The sequence below is a fragment of the Sus scrofa genome, chromosome 12 (genome assembly GCF_054392235.1).
Source record: "Sus scrofa isolate SSC_HxYL_T2T_F1_AM1 chromosome 12, Sscrofa_HxYL_maternal_Yorkshire_Landrace_v2.0, whole genome shotgun sequence".
Classification (NCBI taxonomy): domain Eukaryota; kingdom Metazoa; phylum Chordata; class Mammalia; order Artiodactyla; family Suidae; genus Sus; species Sus scrofa.
The window spans coordinates 17,192,746-17,210,156 of record NC_139394.1 but is presented as its reverse complement, the minus strand read 5'-3'; the positions used below and the strand labels follow the sequence as shown (position 1 = coordinate 17,210,156).

The 17,411-nt window shown below is 51.3% G+C and overlaps 1 protein-coding gene across 23 annotated transcripts in view; it reads left to right on the top strand.

The window, feature by feature from the left end:
- MAPT (microtubule associated protein tau) overlaps window positions 1-17,411 on the top strand; it is a 113,140-nt gene that overhangs the window by 62,030 nt on the left and 33,699 nt on the right. For 8 of the 23 annotated variants that reach the window (XM_084984156.1, XM_084984160.1, XM_021066821.2 and 5 more), the window contains exons 3-4: window positions 3,032-3,118; window positions 9,074-9,139. In XM_084984156.1, the coding sequence (XP_084840282.1) occupies window positions 3,032-3,118; window positions 9,074-9,139 (153 nt within the window). Of the gene's footprint in view, window positions 1-3,031; window positions 3,119-5,701; window positions 5,789-9,073; window positions 9,140-15,214; window positions 15,521-17,411 lie in introns of all 23 variants that reach the window. The other 15 variants (XM_021066806.2, XM_021066800.2, XM_084984151.1 and 12 more) reach the window with 4 other exon arrangements.

Below are 17,411 nucleotides of genomic sequence, written 5' to 3'. Positions count from 1 at the left end.
GGCCATCTTGGGAACACCTCCGCCACCTCCAGCTGGAAGCTCTGGGTGAGGGGCATGGGAGGAAATGCCTGCTCCAGCCAAGCATTCTCAGTTGGCCCAAACCTCCCCTCCTGGTACTAAATGGTGGCAAGAAATGTGCAGTCTGACCTCTCCCAGGCCACAGCCTGGCTCCAACCAGAGCTGCTGATTTTCAGCTCCTCGGTGGTACGGCAGGGCAAGCTGGCAGCTGGGCCCTAAGAGCTCCCTCCTCTGAGGACCTGAACCCACCATCCCCTCCCAAGTCCGTTCTGCCTCATTGTCAGTATCACTGTTTTCACTTTCAAGTGTCCCAATTTGGATAATAAAATAAATGGCTACCCGGAGTTCCACTGTGGCTCCGTGTTAAGAACCAGACCAGTATCCATGAGGATGCGTGTTCAATCCCTGGCCTCAATCAGTTGGTTAAAGGATCGGCGTTGCTGCAAGCTTCAGTGTAGGTCGCAGACGCAGCTCAGATCCACAGCATCTGTGGCTGTGGCGTACCAGCAGCTGCAGCTCCAATTCGACCCCTAGCCTGGGCACTTCCATATGCCACAGGTGCGTCCCTAAAAGCTAAATAAATACATAAATACATAAATAAATAACTACCGTACTTAGAACTTCCTTAAAATGACAAGTCAGGCGTTTTTGTAGAGCTGTGGGCAAAGGGCTTTGGCCACAGATGTCTCAGGTACCACTCACAGTAACCAGTGAGGGTAGATGTTATTTTCTCCAGTTTACAGATGACAAACAAGAGTTTCACCTCTGAGATCATGGGGCAAGTATAGCCTTCAGCTCCATGTCAGCTGTTTTTGCCTCTGGTCCCTCTTTCAGCCAAGTCCCCTTGGAGCTTTAGTTATTAAACTCTCGTGGGTGGAATCCAACTAAAAATCCCAGTACACTGAATTCTGCTCCAGATGAATTGTGCCAGTGGGAACTGATGCTCTGTTTAGGGTTGTCTGGTTGAAAAATTAAGTTAAAATATATATTATGCTGTAACAGACATACCATAATAATGTAGGATATTAATAATAGGGAAAACTGGGTGTGGAGTATCCTCTCTGTTCTATCTTTGCAATTTTTCTGTAAAGCTAAAACTGTTTTCAAATAGCTCACTTTTTTTTTTTTTTTAAGTCCAGAGAAGGAGTTCCTGTTGTAGCTCAGTGGGTTAAGAATCCAGCCAATATCCGTGAGGATGCAGGTTCGATTCCTGGCCTCACTCAGTGGGTTAAGGCTGTGGCGTAGGTTGCAGATGCAGCTCAGATCCCACATTGGTGTGGCTGTGGTGTAGGCTGGCAGCTGCAGCTCCAATTAGACCCCTAGCCTGGGAACTTCCATATGCTGCAGGTGTGGCCATAAAATGGGGAAAAAAGTATAGGGAAAAAGTGGTTTTTACCATTCTTATTTTTTGAAGAAGGAGCTAAATTCAATTTGTAAAGTAAGAACAAGTTTACCAACTTTAAGTTGCTCACCTCTTTGTCACTGCTGTGACAGGAAAGTGTTTAAAGATAGTTTAAGCAGACTTACCCAAAGAACAAACTTGCCAAGAATGCAAGTGAGACCTAAGAGATTTTCATAGTTCTCATCAAATTTGTTCTTGTTACTAAGGATTTAGTAGGACTTGTTTTTATATGGGGGGTGAAAGGTGTGACTTGGCAGAAGGTGTCACTTTACAAGCAACATTTTTGATAAGTGACAGAGACTCTTGAATAATGGCAAGAAACCACATGTAAAATAGTAAAACAAAGAGCATCTCAGTGGATGCTAAACGTTGGAATAAGACGAACTAGAGCCAAAGAGAGCTGCAAAGTGGGTGCAAGTTGCCACTGATAAAGCAGTGCACCCTCATGAATTAAAAGGTGTTAATGAGTTAACTTGTTAGACCTTCCAGGTAAGACATTCAGAAGAGGCTTTTTCCTCCTTCCAGCCCTCCCTCCCAGAATTTAACAAGGATGGTGCAGATGATGACAGCTGCAGGCTGGGGAGAGATTAGGGGAGCAGGTGTTAGGGGGCAAGGGCTTGAGGCACCATCAGGCCTGTAGGCTCCTGTGCTCTGACAGTCAAGGCTGAGCAGTGATAACAAGACCTGGCGGACAAGTCTGCATGGTGCTTCCTCACCACCTGTCCAAAGCCAGCTTGAGGCAGTTGGCAGACTTTTGCAAGCTCCAGGACAGGAAGTTTGTTTAGAATCAGCCCTTTTTTGGCTGGATGGGTGTGGCCAGGGCTGGGTGTCCAGGGACGGCATTCTAGCGGAGGGTGCAAGGGGTCTGATCACGAAGTGTGCATACCACTTGCCTTTTCTCGCCTCGGGCTTCTGCTTCGTGCAGAACCAGCTCCCTGACCTCTGCCTCCAAGGCTGCCCCCACCCCAGGTGGAGTGGCTTTTGCCGAGTCCATCAGAGCTTCCTCGGCTTTGGATTCTGAAAGGACAGTTTTCTTGTAAGTAACGAAGGCTGACATTTCAGGTGTAACTCAAGGCTTGTTGGGTGGTACTCGGAGACACAACCCAATGTCCAGTTAGAAGCATGTACTATGTCTGCCCTGAGCTAGTTCCTTTACAGAGGAAGGAGTTGGATCGTTGAGTGTTTCCCCAGGTGTCTAACTATCATTCATTAATGGCAGTGATCTCCCATGAACTTCTCCATTGAGCAGAGACAAAGCCCCAAGTTTACTCGTGGCTGAGCTTTTTGGTTTCTGCCGCCCATTTGTCAACATAAGAGCCTTTGTCTCAATTGGAGCCACAAGCTCATTAAAAGACAGTTTCTCCTCTCACCCCAGAACAGCTACATCATGTGCCTCTTTGACTGATGACCCTGCTGTGGGGGCCCAGTTATGTTGGGGTGGGGGTGGGATTTGTCCCCTTTGTGGCTTTATCACACAGCCACATTCCATCCATCCAGGTTCCACACTGGGTGATCTCAGCTCCAAAAGACATGGTTCCCGAGTTCCTCTGAGGTCTAAAGTGGGGGTGGAGAGAAGCAGCCATTCTGAGGGGCTCCTTGTGTATGTTCCAGAATCTCCCCTGCAGACCCCGGCTGATGATGGATCTGAGGAACCAGGCTCTGAAACCTCTGATGCTAAGAGCACACCGACGGCAGAAGGTGGGGTCTCCCTCCTCTCATTGCTTTATTCAAGCAGCTCCTTCCATGCTCCAGCCTGCGCTTAGCCACGCTTTGAGCGCACACGTGCCACCCTTCCTGGCTGCCTTTGCTGCTGCCTCTCCCTCTGGCTGAGAGAGATGCTCGCTGAGTGCTTTGCCGGATGAGGCTCAGGCCCCGAATCATGCTCTGTTTTGATCCCTTGCTTGCTAGTGCCAGGTAGGGGCAGCTTCATCATGTGTGAGCTTTGAGGCAGCTGCACCTGAACAGGGTGGAATCTGTGGCAAAGCAGGGCCTACCCACAGCTCCACAAAGCCTCTGCTCTGTGTCCATCGTCCTCCTCAAATGCCTGGAGAAGCCCCCACCCACTTAACTCTTCTTTCATGAGCCACCAGGTCCTGAAGCAGCCATTTGGCTGAGGAAAGAGGCAGGTCGGTGCATTATCTCCAAGCTCACACTTTGGGACTGTTCTTGTTTTAGTTCTTGTGCTTGGCCTGGGCCTCTGGACCTTGGCCATGGTGTTAGTTCCAGCCCTTCTTCTAACCTGTCCTCTGTGGAACTTGGTGCCTAGGTTATTGTAAAACTCTTCATGTATTTCCCGTAGTGTTCCTTGGTCCTGATTTTTGAATGACTTCTCTTGGTTCCAATCCATATCAGTCCAGACTGTGTTTGGTCGCAGATAATGGAAAACCCAACTAACTGTGACATATATGTGAACAGGTTTATTTGTCTCACATAAGGAAATGTCTGGACTTGGGCAGCAGTTTCCCAGTGCTATCAGTGCTCTTCTGTCTTTATCTTGTGGCATCCTTAATGGCTGGATTGTTGCTTTATGGTTACAAGATGGCTGCTGCACCTCCAGGCATCATTTCTACATTCAAAACACGAAGAAAGAAGCCAAGCCAACTGGTCAAAGGGGCCTTGAAACCAAACATGTTCCCTTTTTATTAGTAAAGCCAGAGTTTTCTGCAGGCCCCACCTGACCGACTCCATTTATGTCTCATCAGCCGGAATTGGGTTTCGTGGCCACCTCTGGCTGTAAAGGAGTCTGGGACATTGAGCATTTTGCTTTTCATTCTCTTTAGTAGGAGAAATCAAGGGAGAAGGACATTGACAATGGCTTTTGAGTAACCAGTCTTCAGTGTTTGCTTCTCCATCTCTCCAATCTTTCGAAGGTTCTATTTTTAGCACGTCTCCAGGCCCTGTCCATGGCTTTGATGAGAACCTGGCCCCATTATCTCCCCAGGCGTCCACCTTTAGGTGAATTCACAAAGTGGCTGTCAAGTGCCTGCCAACTGCTTGGCATAAGGGCACATCCATGGAGGATACAGTGGATGTAGCCCTTCCCCACTTTGCCCTGCCCACCCCCGACCTCTGAGGTTCTTAACCAAGTGAAGAGACTACCAGACCAGATTCTCTTTGCTCTCCTTCTTAAAGCCAATGATGACGCAAGACCTAGCCTGCTGATCTTGTTAGGACCGTTTTTCAAGTTGCTTACCTCCCTGAGACAGTCTGGAAGCACTAATGCCAGATTTTATGCCAACCTTCCAAATCAACAGTATTCTGGAAGAATCTACCAGCCAGGCTTTGCTGTAGTCTGGATCCAGTACATATGTGGGTCCCAAGAGCATCAGCTCTCACTCCACAGGGAGTGGTAGGGGTCTGCTGAGCTCTGCCAGGCTGTTCCCAAGACAACTGTTAATGAAATGGACTCCATTTGACTGACCTGACTCAGGCTCCTGGCAAGCTTTCAAAGCTGAAAACTCCTTACGTTTGCCCAGAACGGCCTGGGAGTGTGCCAGGGCCCTGTTCGGGAAGGAATGCCAATTCGGAAGTGTTCACCTTGATGAGAGACCGACAGCAACTCCTGAGGATGGATCTTTACCTCCAGCCTCTCCCCTCAAGTTGGATCCATCTGTGGGCCTTGTCAAGCACCTGACTCCAGACAGGGCTGGGCTGTTCAACGACACCGGGGTGGGGTGGGGGGGGTCTGTACTTTTTAACCACGGGTCATGGGCTTCGGCAGACAGAGGGATTAGAACTGGAAGACAATGTGGAGGTCACCTGGCAGTGGTCCTCCCATTTTGCAGATGAGGAAACTGAGGCCTGAAGAGGACACAGGATTTTCCCAAAGCCAGCCTCCCAGCAGAACCATAGACTCCAGCCTGAACCCCAGAGCTCCCGTACTGCCTTAGTCCCAGTCCCACTCTCCTGTTTTACACCACCGTGAGGGTCAACCGTCTGTGGCCAGTCATCTGACTTTCAACATTTCTTCCTTAAAAACACTTGTGACCCTGGCATTCCTTTTCCATGCAGTGTTTACAGGCGGGCTGCCCTGGCTTTCCTGGCAGATGGCCTGGGGTCTCACGAGTGGGTGCCACTCAAACAGAATATTATTGTGCTACCTGGGCAGATGTCAGGCAGGAGCGCGGCTCTGGGCCCTGCTTCATCGGGCTGGCTCTTTTGCATGTGGCTGAGTCCCCCCCCACCTCCCCATCCCTGCATCTTTGTATCCCCAAAGAGCAAAGGTGAGGGGCATGGCCCGGCTCATCCCGGCCCCCTAAGGTGACTCTTGGTGGTTTCCAGACGTGACGGCGCCCTTAGTGGATGAGGGAGCCCCCGGCGAACAGGCTGCCGCTCAGCCCCCCACGGAGATCCCAGAAGGAACCACAGGTGAGGGTGACTCCCAGGGCTGGATGCCCTGCTCACCTTCTGGAGGATGGATGCACGTGGGGGGTTGCACCCATCTCCAAGTGAGGTAGGGATGTGGGTGGACGCCAGCTTCTGGGAATCTTGGGTTGTTCTGAGCTTGATGCCCTGTTGCTTCTGTGGCTGCCCACCAGCCTCCCAGAGGAGAGAGGACCTTTTGGATTCCTCCTGGCTGTTCCTCCCCGTGACTCAGTCAGCTCCAGAGAGTTCTCCAAGGCAGGCTGGTGGCAGGTCTTGCCTTCGCCCCCGAGGTCAGTCCACCTTCCTTCTGGGACTCTGCCCAGCGACAGGGTCACTTCCTAGGGGGTAAACAGCTCCTGATAGGATGCAGCGGCGTCCAGATGGCTGACCCATACCTTTGGAAGATCGTAATTGGACAGCCCCTGAGGAACTCAGCCATGTAACCCAGCACCTGTTTTAACACTATCTTCAAACCTATCAGCATCCAGTAGACATGACAAGACTGTCTGGTCAACACAGATGATGAGGAGTAGCCCAGACAGGGAACTGACCAGGAATAGCACTGGAGTCGGGACCACCAGAGTCACTCGGGAGCTGCCTAGGCCCTGAGGAAGCAGGAGGTGCAGCCGGGAGACCTGACTGTCGTTTCCGCACGTCCCCTGCACTGGGCTTACGCGAGGACTCCAGCTGCTGGCTTGATGATTTGAAGGGTGCTCAGCAAGAAATGCAGAAGAGTTCTGGACGGCGTTTCCCCAGCCATGGAGCGCAGAGGCCATGTCCACCGCAGGAGTTTTCTTTTCTCCCCAAAGATGGAGCTTACGGCAGCCTTTTCCCAGGGACGTGTGTGCTGAGAACGCCCAGGCAGGGCTGAGAAACTACTACATCCAAGGATTTTCTGCTTTGCAAGGTGCTCTTCTGAGATGGGTGGAGGGGGGTGTTCTAGAAGCTACATCCTTGACAGCAAAGGTCTTTGAAGGCCGTGGAACAAACGACTCATGAGATGAGATCACGGGTGACTTGGCTTTTGTCTCCTGTTGTCCCTTCAGACTCTCTCGGTGGAGAAATTCTTCCCTGCCTGGGAGGAAACCTCCAACCAACCCTTGACTTTCGATCACTCCTCAGTAATCAAAAGCATTTTAACCTCCAGTCACAAAATCTAGTCTGCAAACGCTGATTAGGATGTCCAGTCCCGTGTAACAGTCAAAGCTGCGGCCCTTCCTCTGGGACTGGCGAGGGGGTGAGGACCGGGCAGGGCCAGGAAAGTTCTTACTGCATCAGCATTGCTGTGAGCTGACTCCACACAGTCTGCAGGTGTTTAAAGTTGATGCTTTCCCTAGGGGGACCTTTTTTGAATCCTTCCAGATGCCCCCCCCCCCCATACATCATCCGCCCAGAAGTCCCTCACTCTGAAGAGAGAGGCCATATAGAATTGTGATGGCCCTGACATAGTCACACACCCTCTCTCTCCTTTGGCTTCTCTGAGCGTCTCATTTGCTGGGATCAGGGGGCACCAGAGATGTCAGCAGCATCAGTTTCTGATGTGCGCGAGGACCAGGATAGCGCAACACTGTGTCGGCACGAGAAGGCAAAGGGCTTCCCAGTGCCATGGCAGTTACATCATCCGGCATGCCTCCTGGAGTTCTCTGTCACCTGGACGCTGTGTCATTCAGCTGGACTTGCTGTCACTCGGAGCCTTTCTTCTGTAACCTTCTCAGAAACTCAAACCAAATCTCTTCTTGGAGCTGTGCTTCCCAGACAGTCATCTCTTGCCAAGTGACATGGAACTGTCACCATTAGACCTCCTAGACCACACAGTGTCACCTGCATGGGATCCAGTGGTGTTCACGCCTATGAACTGGCAGTGAGGGAGCTGCCTGAACCCACTGCTGGCCCCTTACCCCTCGCCACAACTGCCCTGGGCCGGCCAGTGGGCTGGATGTTTACAAGGCCCTCATGCATCTGTCCAGCCACCCGGGGAGTCTTTCTTTTGCTTCCTCCACGTTCTCCACATGGACCCGTGTGGCAAGAGGTGGCAACTTGGCATTTCTAGTTTAGGTGGAGAGACCATCTCAGGTCTAGGGGAAAAGACGCTTGACCCAGCCAGCAACTGGTGGGCACTTCTCGGGGTGGTGGCCCTTCTCTGTCACTGTCCATCAGGGCATATTGGCTCTTCTGGGGTCATGGGGTCACTGCATGTCAGTGTGTGGCCTGTTTGCCTTAGAGGCTCTTTCTTCTGGACAGTTGTAGCCATTGTCTTGCAGCCATATCCTGATTTTTTTTTTTCCTTTTTAGGGCCACACCTGCGGCATATGAAGGTTCCCAGGCTAGGGGTTGAATCGGAGCTATAGCCACAGCCACAGCAACATAGGATCTGAGCCACATCTGTGACCTACACCACAGCTCAAGGCAACACCAATCCCTGACCCATTGAACAAGGCCAGGGATGGAACCCACAACCTGATGGTTCCTAGTTGGATTTGTTTTTGCTGGGCCACAACGGGAACTCCCCATGTCTTGATGTTTTTCGTGATGCATAAATTTGTGTTGTATGAAAACTTATTGATTGTGGTACCATTGTTGATGTGATCGAGAGCTTTTTCTCAGCCTTTTTTGTCTGGGATGAACCTAAGCAGCAGCCTAAGACACCCCGAAAGCTGCTCACTGACACTGCTGACCTCCAGGCAGCACCTATTCTGAACCTGAGGTTAAAAGGGTTTGCCCAGTAGTTGGAGGAAAGAAACTGAACCACGTGGGGGCAACTATGGTACAGCCAGCTCTTTGCTGAACACATTCGCACAATTTTGTATGACCCCTCACCCTTCTCCTCCAGGACGAGCTAGTACCCTCACCTCAGCGTTCTAGAGTTGGAGACAAAGGCTCAGCGAGGATAAGTAATGGTGGCACCTGGGTGCGACCCCCAGCCAGACTCCCCAGCCTGCGCCTAATCCTTCCCTCACCTTCTGCCCCCTGGGAGCGCTGGCTGGGGCTCTGCTCCCACAGCAGTGGCCGATCAGCGAATTGCTTCTCCAACCTCTCCCGTCCTGGACAGACCTTTGTTGGGTGCAGTCCTGAGGACTCTGGGCCTGCTGTGGAGGTCTTCCCTGCTAGATTGTGTCACCTGTAAGGTGTGTGGGTGTGTTTAGTGAACCATTTTCATCGACATCCCCAGCAGTCACATTTGCAAAGAGCCAGAGGTGTAGCGCCTTGGTGCTGGTAAGGTGTGCCTGTCCTGAAAGTTTTCTAACTGTCTTTGCTTTTATCTTCTTCATTTGCTGACACATAAACCAGCTGAAGAAGCAGGCATCGGAGACACCCCCAACCTGGAAGACCAAGCTGCTGGACATGTGACCCAAGGTCAGTGGGCTAGGCTGCCTACCATGCACAACTTAGGGGTCGGGCGAGGGAGATGGAAACCGTCAATGGACTCCACCCTGAAAGGAGAATTTGGACCTGGGACTTAATTCATGGGCCCAGACCTTTAGCGGTTGGTTTTTATTGAAGATGGGGTATGCAGATATAGAAAGAGTGCTTGCTCTTTTAGCCACTTCTGAGTCATTCCCAAGGTGTTTAGTGTTCTGAAAGAAGCTGCCCTTGCTCAGCCTGGGGAGGTGAGAATCAGTGACCAGCAGAAATGCAGGAGTTTCCACTGTGGCCCAACAGGATCCACACGGTCTCTGCAGTACCAGGACACAGGTTCGATCCCCGGCCGGCACAGTGGGCTAAAGGATCTGGCATTGCTATAGCTGCAGTATAGGTCACAGCTGTGGCTTAGATCTGATCCCTGGCCCATGAATTCCATATGCTGCAGGGCAGCCAAAAAAAACAAACAAACAAACAAAAAAAAAAAACCCAGAAATGCAAATATGTATGATGAATGATTCCCCCTGTAGGCTGCCCTCTGGCCTATCCTGGGAGCAAAGCTTCGCCCATTTTTGTCCACCCAGCTATTTCTTTTCAACTTTCTTTTGTGCAACCTTCAAATCTTGTTATGATTTCTTCTCAGGGACCAAAACCTCTTTGTTCAAGAAAAGCAACTTTGTGTAATCACTGGGCACAAGTGTTTTAAGAACTTAATTTTTTAAATCCTAGAGATTCTTTATCTTAGGAAATAGAGACCTGTGATACAACCTGGTTGGGTTTGTTTTCTATCATTTGCTGCATAAATGAACTTGAGAATCTATTGTATAATGTAGAAGCTTCTAGATTGTAAGAGAGTGGAGAAGATGCTGTTCGTTTTTTTTTCTTTTTTTTTTTAGGGCTGCACCCACGCATATGGAGGTTCCCAGGCTAGGGGTCGAATTGGAGCTACAGCTGCCAGCCTACACCACAGCCACAGCAACACACGATCCAAGCCGCGTCTGCAACCTATGCCATGGCTCATGGCAACACCAGATCTTTTTCCCACCAAGCGAGGCCAGGGATCAAACATGCAACCTCATGGTTCCTAGTCAGATTCGTTTCCGCTGCACCACGACGGGAACTCCAAGATACTGTACTTTAATTCCAGAAATCAATTTGGTGTTTGTTCAACATTTAGTGCTACCACTGAGGCCATCTGGCTTTAGGAAGACTCTGGGCCCTGAAGAAATATCTCTTGAGGGTTTTTTTTTTTTCAATTCAAATTCAATTTAATGCCATATTTTATCTGGCAACCCTACTAGGAAGCCATCCCTTGAGGGTATTTTGAAGCCTAAATACACATTTCTGCTCCCCAGGACTCCCTGCCCCATAGCGGGCTAATGTTTCTCATTGCACAGGGCACAGAAAGGTGTGTTTTTGTTCTTGGGCTTACAAAGGGCTTCAAAAAATATTAGAAAGGACAATCATTATAAAGGGAACCTCAGTCTGTGTGTTAAATAACTAGAATCCTGCTTCCTGTTTCCCATCCAAGTAGTAACCAGGCCCGACCCTGCCTAGATCAGACAAGATCAGGTGCATTCAGGGTGTTATGGCTGTAGACACTCCTGCTTCTTTTCTTTTTTTTTAAATTTTTTTGTCCTTTCTAGGGCCGCTCCCGCAGCATATGGAGATTCCCAGGATAGGGGTCGAATTGGAGCTGTAGCCACCGGCTTACACCAGAACCACAGCAATGCAAGATCTGAGCCGCATCTGTGACCTACGCCACAGTTCACGGCAATGCCAGATCCTTAACCCACTCAGCAAGGCCAGGAATCGAACCCGAAACCTCATGGTTCCTAGTCGGATTCATTAACCACTGCACCACGATGGGAACTCCAACACTCCTGTTTCTTTTAAGTCACGATTTTCAGCTTTTAGGTAAAATTAGATGTTTTTATAACCTCTGGAAATGATTACCTCTTTCCACAAAAAGAAGTGAATCTGAGTTTTTCGACAAACTTTTATTGCAGGCTCTGTCTCCATGCCCCTAAAACACATGCCATACACCAAAAATTTCAGGCAACTTTGCTAAGAACTTAATTTTGTGCTAACTGAATTTTTAGTTTTCCTGACACTGGCCTAGAATCATGTAGAGGTAAAGATGAACACTAAGTAATATATGCAATGGAAAATTGGCACCAAATCTCAGAACGCACAGAGATTTCTTTCTTTTTTTTTTTTTTTTTGCCATTCCTTGGGCCGCTCCCGCGGCATATGGAGGTTCCCAGGCTAGGGGTCTAATCGGAGCTGTAGCTGTCGGCCTACGCCAGAGCCACAGCAATGCCGGATCCAAGCCGCGTCTGCAACCTATACCACAGCTCATGGCAATGCCGGATCGTTAGCCCACTGAGCAAGGGCAGGGATTGAACCCACAACCTCATGGTTCCTAGTCGGATTCCTTAACCACTGCGCCACGACGGGAACTCCTCTTTTCTTTTTTTTTTTTTTTTTTCTTTTCTAGGGCCGCTCCCACGGCATATGGAGGTTCCCAGGCTAGGGGTTGAATCGGAGCTATAGCCACTGGCCTACGCCAGAGCCACAGCAACACAGGATCTGAGCTGCATCTGCGACCTACACCACAGCTCATGGCAACGCCCAGATCCTTAACCCACTGAGCAAGGCCAGGGATCGAACCCGCAACCTCATGGTTCCTAGTCAGATTTGTTAACCACTGAGCCATGACAGGAACTCCCACACAGAGATTTCTACCTCTGTTCCCAAGGCCAATATTTAACGTCTTGATTGGGGCTGCTGATCCAAACGGCCAGGCCCAGCCCACTCCAGTGGCACCTTGTGAAAGGTGATTCACAAACACATTCTATCTGCCGCAGGTCTGCAGTCTCTTTTGTTCTAAAACAAGCAGATTTAGGCAGAGCTGTGTACACCAAAGCACAGAAATTAGGTCTCTTCTTGCTTTCCTGCTGCAGAAGGAAAACCTCTAGCAGCCTATGTCCAGGAGGCACTAAGACAGAACAGATGTTTCAGGATGGAGCTGCAGTGGGCTGAGCGTGAGATGTGGGAAGCCCCTACCCATCTTAGCTTCACTCACGCCCGGGCTGGATCTTTCTTCCTTGAGTGTCACCAGGACCAGACCTCCTGAGGAGGCTGAGGGGCACAGTGTAGCTGCACTCCTGAGGACGTTGAAATGTGTTTGCCCAGATATTATTTACCTGGGACCCTACCCTGGTGATGGCTATGTTTTAATATTTACTAAGCACTTTGCAGTATTCAGGGAGCTGAATAGAATATTCTCTTGGCCTGGCTCCTTCCTCCAGCAGCATAATAGCATCATGTCAGGTTCCCCACCCTCTCAAACAGACACACACACACTCATACACACAGTACAGTCACATTTTGATAACTTCTCAAGGTATGTTCACTGTTATGTTTGGGCCTTTGCCTCTTCTTTAATGAGGGTCTTTTAAAGTCTTGCAGTATGGAGTTCCCCTCGTGGCTCAGCAGAAACGAATCTAATAACCACAAGGATGCAGGTTCAATCCCTGGCTTCGCTCAGTGGGTTAAGGATCTGGTGTTGCTGTGGCTGTGGTGTAGGCTGGTGGCTACAGCTCCGATTGGACCCCTAGCCTGGGAACCTCCATATGCCATGGGTGCGGCCCTAAAAAGACAAAAATAAAAAATAAAGTCTTGCCATATATCAGAGTGCAGTGACAGCCCCCATCGAGAGCAATTTCTAGAAAGCTCTGGGAGGAAAGCTTTTTCGGAAGGTTCTGGAGAACTACCTGCCTGTCAGAGGGGTGTAAGGACTGTTGAGCAGTTGGTTGAGAAGTCGTGGCTCTGAGGCACCTGCTCAGCCTGCCTCTTGCCAAGCTTGTTTCCCGCATCTCTGGTGTTTGGGCTGTTCTTCCGAGACTGAGAAAGCGCCCCAGCGAGGTGCCCCAGAGAGGAAGGCAGAAAGCAGCATGTTTTCCTGAAACGCCTTCATTTTTTGATCCCCAGCCGTGTGGCAGACTCTGTGGCCATTCTAGGAACATGAGATGAGTGAGACTGTGAGCTCGAGGCCCCGGCACAGGGATGGGAGGTGAGGGGGCCCGGGCCTCTCGGTCGGGGGCCAGGGGACAACTACACAGACTCCGACTGGGTTGGGGCGAGAGGGACCAGTACGTGTTACCCTTGTGTGTGGACACCTGCGTTCTCCCACCTCCCTCCTCCCCCCTCATCCAGTCTCTTTCTCTTCCAAGCCCCCGAATCCTTTGGGGTTTCAGGCTTTGTTTAGAAAGGAGCTGTGGAGTTGTCCTCTGGAACTTGGTAGGATATTCGAAGGGTTGGGAGTTTTAAAAAATGCAGGACGTTTATTAGGAGAACCAAAGGGCCTAAGTCGCCTGTGCTTGATTCACAGTCAGATACTTTCAGGAGGAATTCTCATGAATGTACATGAATGAAGCAGAAAAACGTAAAGTGTCCTTCCACCGCCGGGTTGGCACACAGCACATTGAGTGATGGGGCGAAGCTGCGGACCCCGTGGGTCAGCTACGTCTTTGTTGTGCAGAGCCCTGTACTGCCACGGCGGCTGCCTCACCTTCTGCAGAAGGAGGTCCATAATCCACGGCCTGGATAAACCTGAGCCATGTTCTGTTTATAGGGGTCAGATGACTGGTCTGTTAGTAAAGTCTCTGATGAGGATACATTTTGGGTTTTCCAAATCTGCCAGGCTGGGTTTGTAGGCACCTGCAGGTTTCATTCAGCAGAAAAGAGGAAGCGAGAGAGAGTAAGAAGGAAGGAGATTCTCAGTGCACTCTGGCCACATCCCAGCTCAAAGCCGCAGTCTTCAGAAGGCTCATGTCCCTGAAGAAGAGGGCACACTTGTGTGGCTAGAGGGGTAAGGACGAGGCAGCCCAGGGTACGTGGCGTGCTCAGAGCTCAACCAGACCCACCATAGGCAGAGGGATAATGCCAGCCCAAGACGGGGCCTTGGAGGTCACTGGGTCCGAGCTCCCCCCTTTTATAGATGAGAAAACTGAGGCCCCAAGTGGGAGGTGCTCACCCAGGGTCACCTAGCAAGTTGGTGGCCAATAGACCAAGACAGCTTTCATGCTGAGCAAAGAAAAGCAACAAGGATGAGCCCAGAGCCTGGGCTCCTTTTTCTTGGGTAGGTGGGCTTGAGATGCCGTTTAAATGTACTTTTCTTCTTTCAAAAGTGTGTTCCCTCTCTTAAACACGTAACACGCTCATGCTAACCTTTTGCCACCGCTGCCTCTTCAAACCCAGAGGAGGGGAGCGTTCCAGGCCAACAGAGGGAAGCACCTGAGAGGCCCCAGGCCGATGAGCTTAGCCCTCAGGTCCAGACTGGACACGGCCAAGAAGCTTCTGGGGTCTCCAAGCTGCCTCTGGGGGAGAAGCAGCCAGAAGCAGCCGTCTTGGCGATCTCCCGCCTTTCCCAGCTTCATCTCAGCCAACCGCCTCCTCCACCAGGAGGCCCTCAGGAGCCCCACCCGGAGTGGGGACCAAAACCAGGGGAGCGGGCCCAGGAGGGTCTGGCCTTTCTGAAGCCCATCTCCCCTGAATATCTCCAGATGGAGCCTGAGAGTGCCAAGGTTGTCCAGGAAAGCTTCCCCAGGGAGCCGGGGCACCGTGGAGGTGAGGCCATGGACCCGGGGACCCCGGGTCTGACCGGCCAGCACGTTTCCAACATGCCCAGGGCTCCCATCCTGCCTGAAGGCCCCCGAGAGGCCACATATCAGCCTCTGGGGACAGAACCTGAGGACACAGAGGGCAGCCGCCGTGGCTCTGAGCTGCTGGAGCACCAGCTTTTGGGAGCCGTGACCCAGGAGGGGCTCCCTCTGAAGGGGAAGCGGGGCAAAGAGAGGCTGGGGAGCCAGGAGGTGGATGAAGACCGAGACATTGATGAGTCCTCGCCCCAGGACTCGCCTCCCTCCCTCGTCTCCCCAGGTCTGCAGAGCCCCCCAGACCAAGGCGGGCCACCCCCGCAGGCAGTTTCCAGAGAAGCCCCTGGCATCTCCAGTTTCCCAGCTGAGGGTGCCATCCCCCTCCCTGTCGATTTCCTCTTCAAAGCTTCCGCAGAGACCCAGGTCTCAGAGCCCGATGGGCCCGGCGAGGGGCCCCCAGCGGAAAGGCATGATGGGCCCCCCGAGTTCATGTTCCACGTGGAAATCAAAGCCAATGTGCAGAAGGACCAGGGGCATCCACAGGTGGATTTGGAGGGGGCTGCACTTCCCGGGGCCCCAGGAGAGGAACGAGAGCCCCTGGGCCCCTCTGAGGGCGAGGACACAAAAAAGACTGACCTTCTAGAAGCATCTGAAAAGCAGCCTGCAGCTGGTCTGCCGGGGAAGCCCGTCAGCCGGGTTCCTCAGCTCAAAGGTCTGTGTCTTGAGCTCCTTTGCTCCTGTCTGGCGACCTCCTATGCCACCCAGGCTGCAGGCACTGCCACTGAGCTTCGGCCCCTCCTCGGCTCCTGCCACGCTTCCAGAGCCCCCACCCCCACCCCAGGACAGCCACTAAATTGGCCACCTAAGCCTCTGCTCACCTTCCCAGCCTCCTCCTGCCCTCCAGGCTCTGGTTGCTCCTCTCACGCTTGCCCGCCAGTTTGCATGTCACCAACACCCCACCTGGTGCTTCTGTCCCGTTCACTTCTCTGGCGTCTTGGTTTATGGACAAGGGTCCACCAGCCCACCGGAGGTTGGGGAGCTGCACTCTGCAGAGAGGACAGCAGCTGCTCCCACTTTGGGGGGCTTGTTATTTGCCTCAGATTCACTATCTGAGACCCTCCCAACCCTCCCAAGTGGGCATAATTAGCCCCGATATGCAGACGAGGAAACTGAGGCTCCGAGAGGTAGAGTACCTTGCTGAAGGTCACTGAGTACTAGGTCAGTAGAGCCAGGTTCAGAATCTAGGTAGATGTGCTTTGAGAGGCACTTCCCTGTACACCACAGTGCCCACCACAAGTCCTAAGTCTGCCCTCCAAGCCCAGAGACTCGGAGGGCACCTGCCCATCTTTTGCTGCTCGTCACTGGTGGCAGGCGACACACACAAGCATTTGGAGGCGGGCCAGAGCCACCTGAGCCTTTGGCTCAGCTGAGCATCTGGCCCACCAACCCCCACCCCCAGCCCACCCTGCCTTGTGGCAGGAGAGACAGTGAGTAGAAACAGAATCTTTCTTGTCCAAAGCACCTCCGTCTCCCTCAGCAGAACCTGGGCAGTCCCTGTGCAGGGGTCTCAGCCTGGTCACCTCTTGGGCCCTGGAAAGCATGACAGGAACAGCCCTTCAGGAGCTGAAGAGGTGGCAGGGGAGGCTCCCAAGTATCAAGGCCTCAGTGTCCTGTCAAAGAGAGGGGTCAGTTTACATATCCCAGAGGAGGCCTCATAGCCACTAGTTGGATGCATTCAAACATTTAGCTCCTGTAACATTTTAGAATTATTTTCAGAGCCCCCAGAAATTCATGCCCCCCAGAAAATTTAACTTTCAACAGAAGACATCTGTTAAACGTTGGTTAGATTCTACTTGTCACAAAAACTGAAATGTTATGAAGGAACCTGTATTTAAAATTTAAGACAGAAAAAAAAGTCCTATTTTAAAATATCCTAAATTCCAAAATAATGTAACTGTGATTTGACAGATTACAAGTGTTTCCTGAAATGCCATTTTATTGAATACTGGTCCACTGGATGTTGATAGGTATGTCCAGGGATAAAAAAAGAGTTCCATGGTCCGTTAATTTGGAAAAAAGGTGAAGCAAAGTTAAACAGGGTGTGCTGCATCAGGATTCATCACAGCCGTTGCTATTCAAATGTACTTTATGACCCTCTGAGAAGGAAACACAGTATGCATTTCCGACTGACCTAGAGATGCTTTTGTACCATCAATGATGATGGTTACTGGGCAAAGGAGGTGAACCAGGTCCACCTGGGGCTTTTACTGAAATACAGGTTCCTGGGCCCCACCTTAGGCTTACTGTCTCAGGGTGTATTTTAGGAATCTGTATTTTAGGAATCTTTCCCAATCATTCCGCTGCAAAATAAAGTCTGAAAACCTCTGGGCTATGGGAGTTCCTGTCGTGGCTCAGTGGTTAATGAATCCCACTAGGAACCATGAGGTTGCGAGTTTGATCCCTGACCTTGCTCAGTGGGTTAAGGATCCGGCGTTGCTGTGAGCTGTGGTATAGGTCGCAGACTCGGCTCGGATCTGGCATCACTATTGCTGTGGTGTAGGCCAGTGGCTACAGCTCTGATTAGACCCCTAGCCTAGGAACCT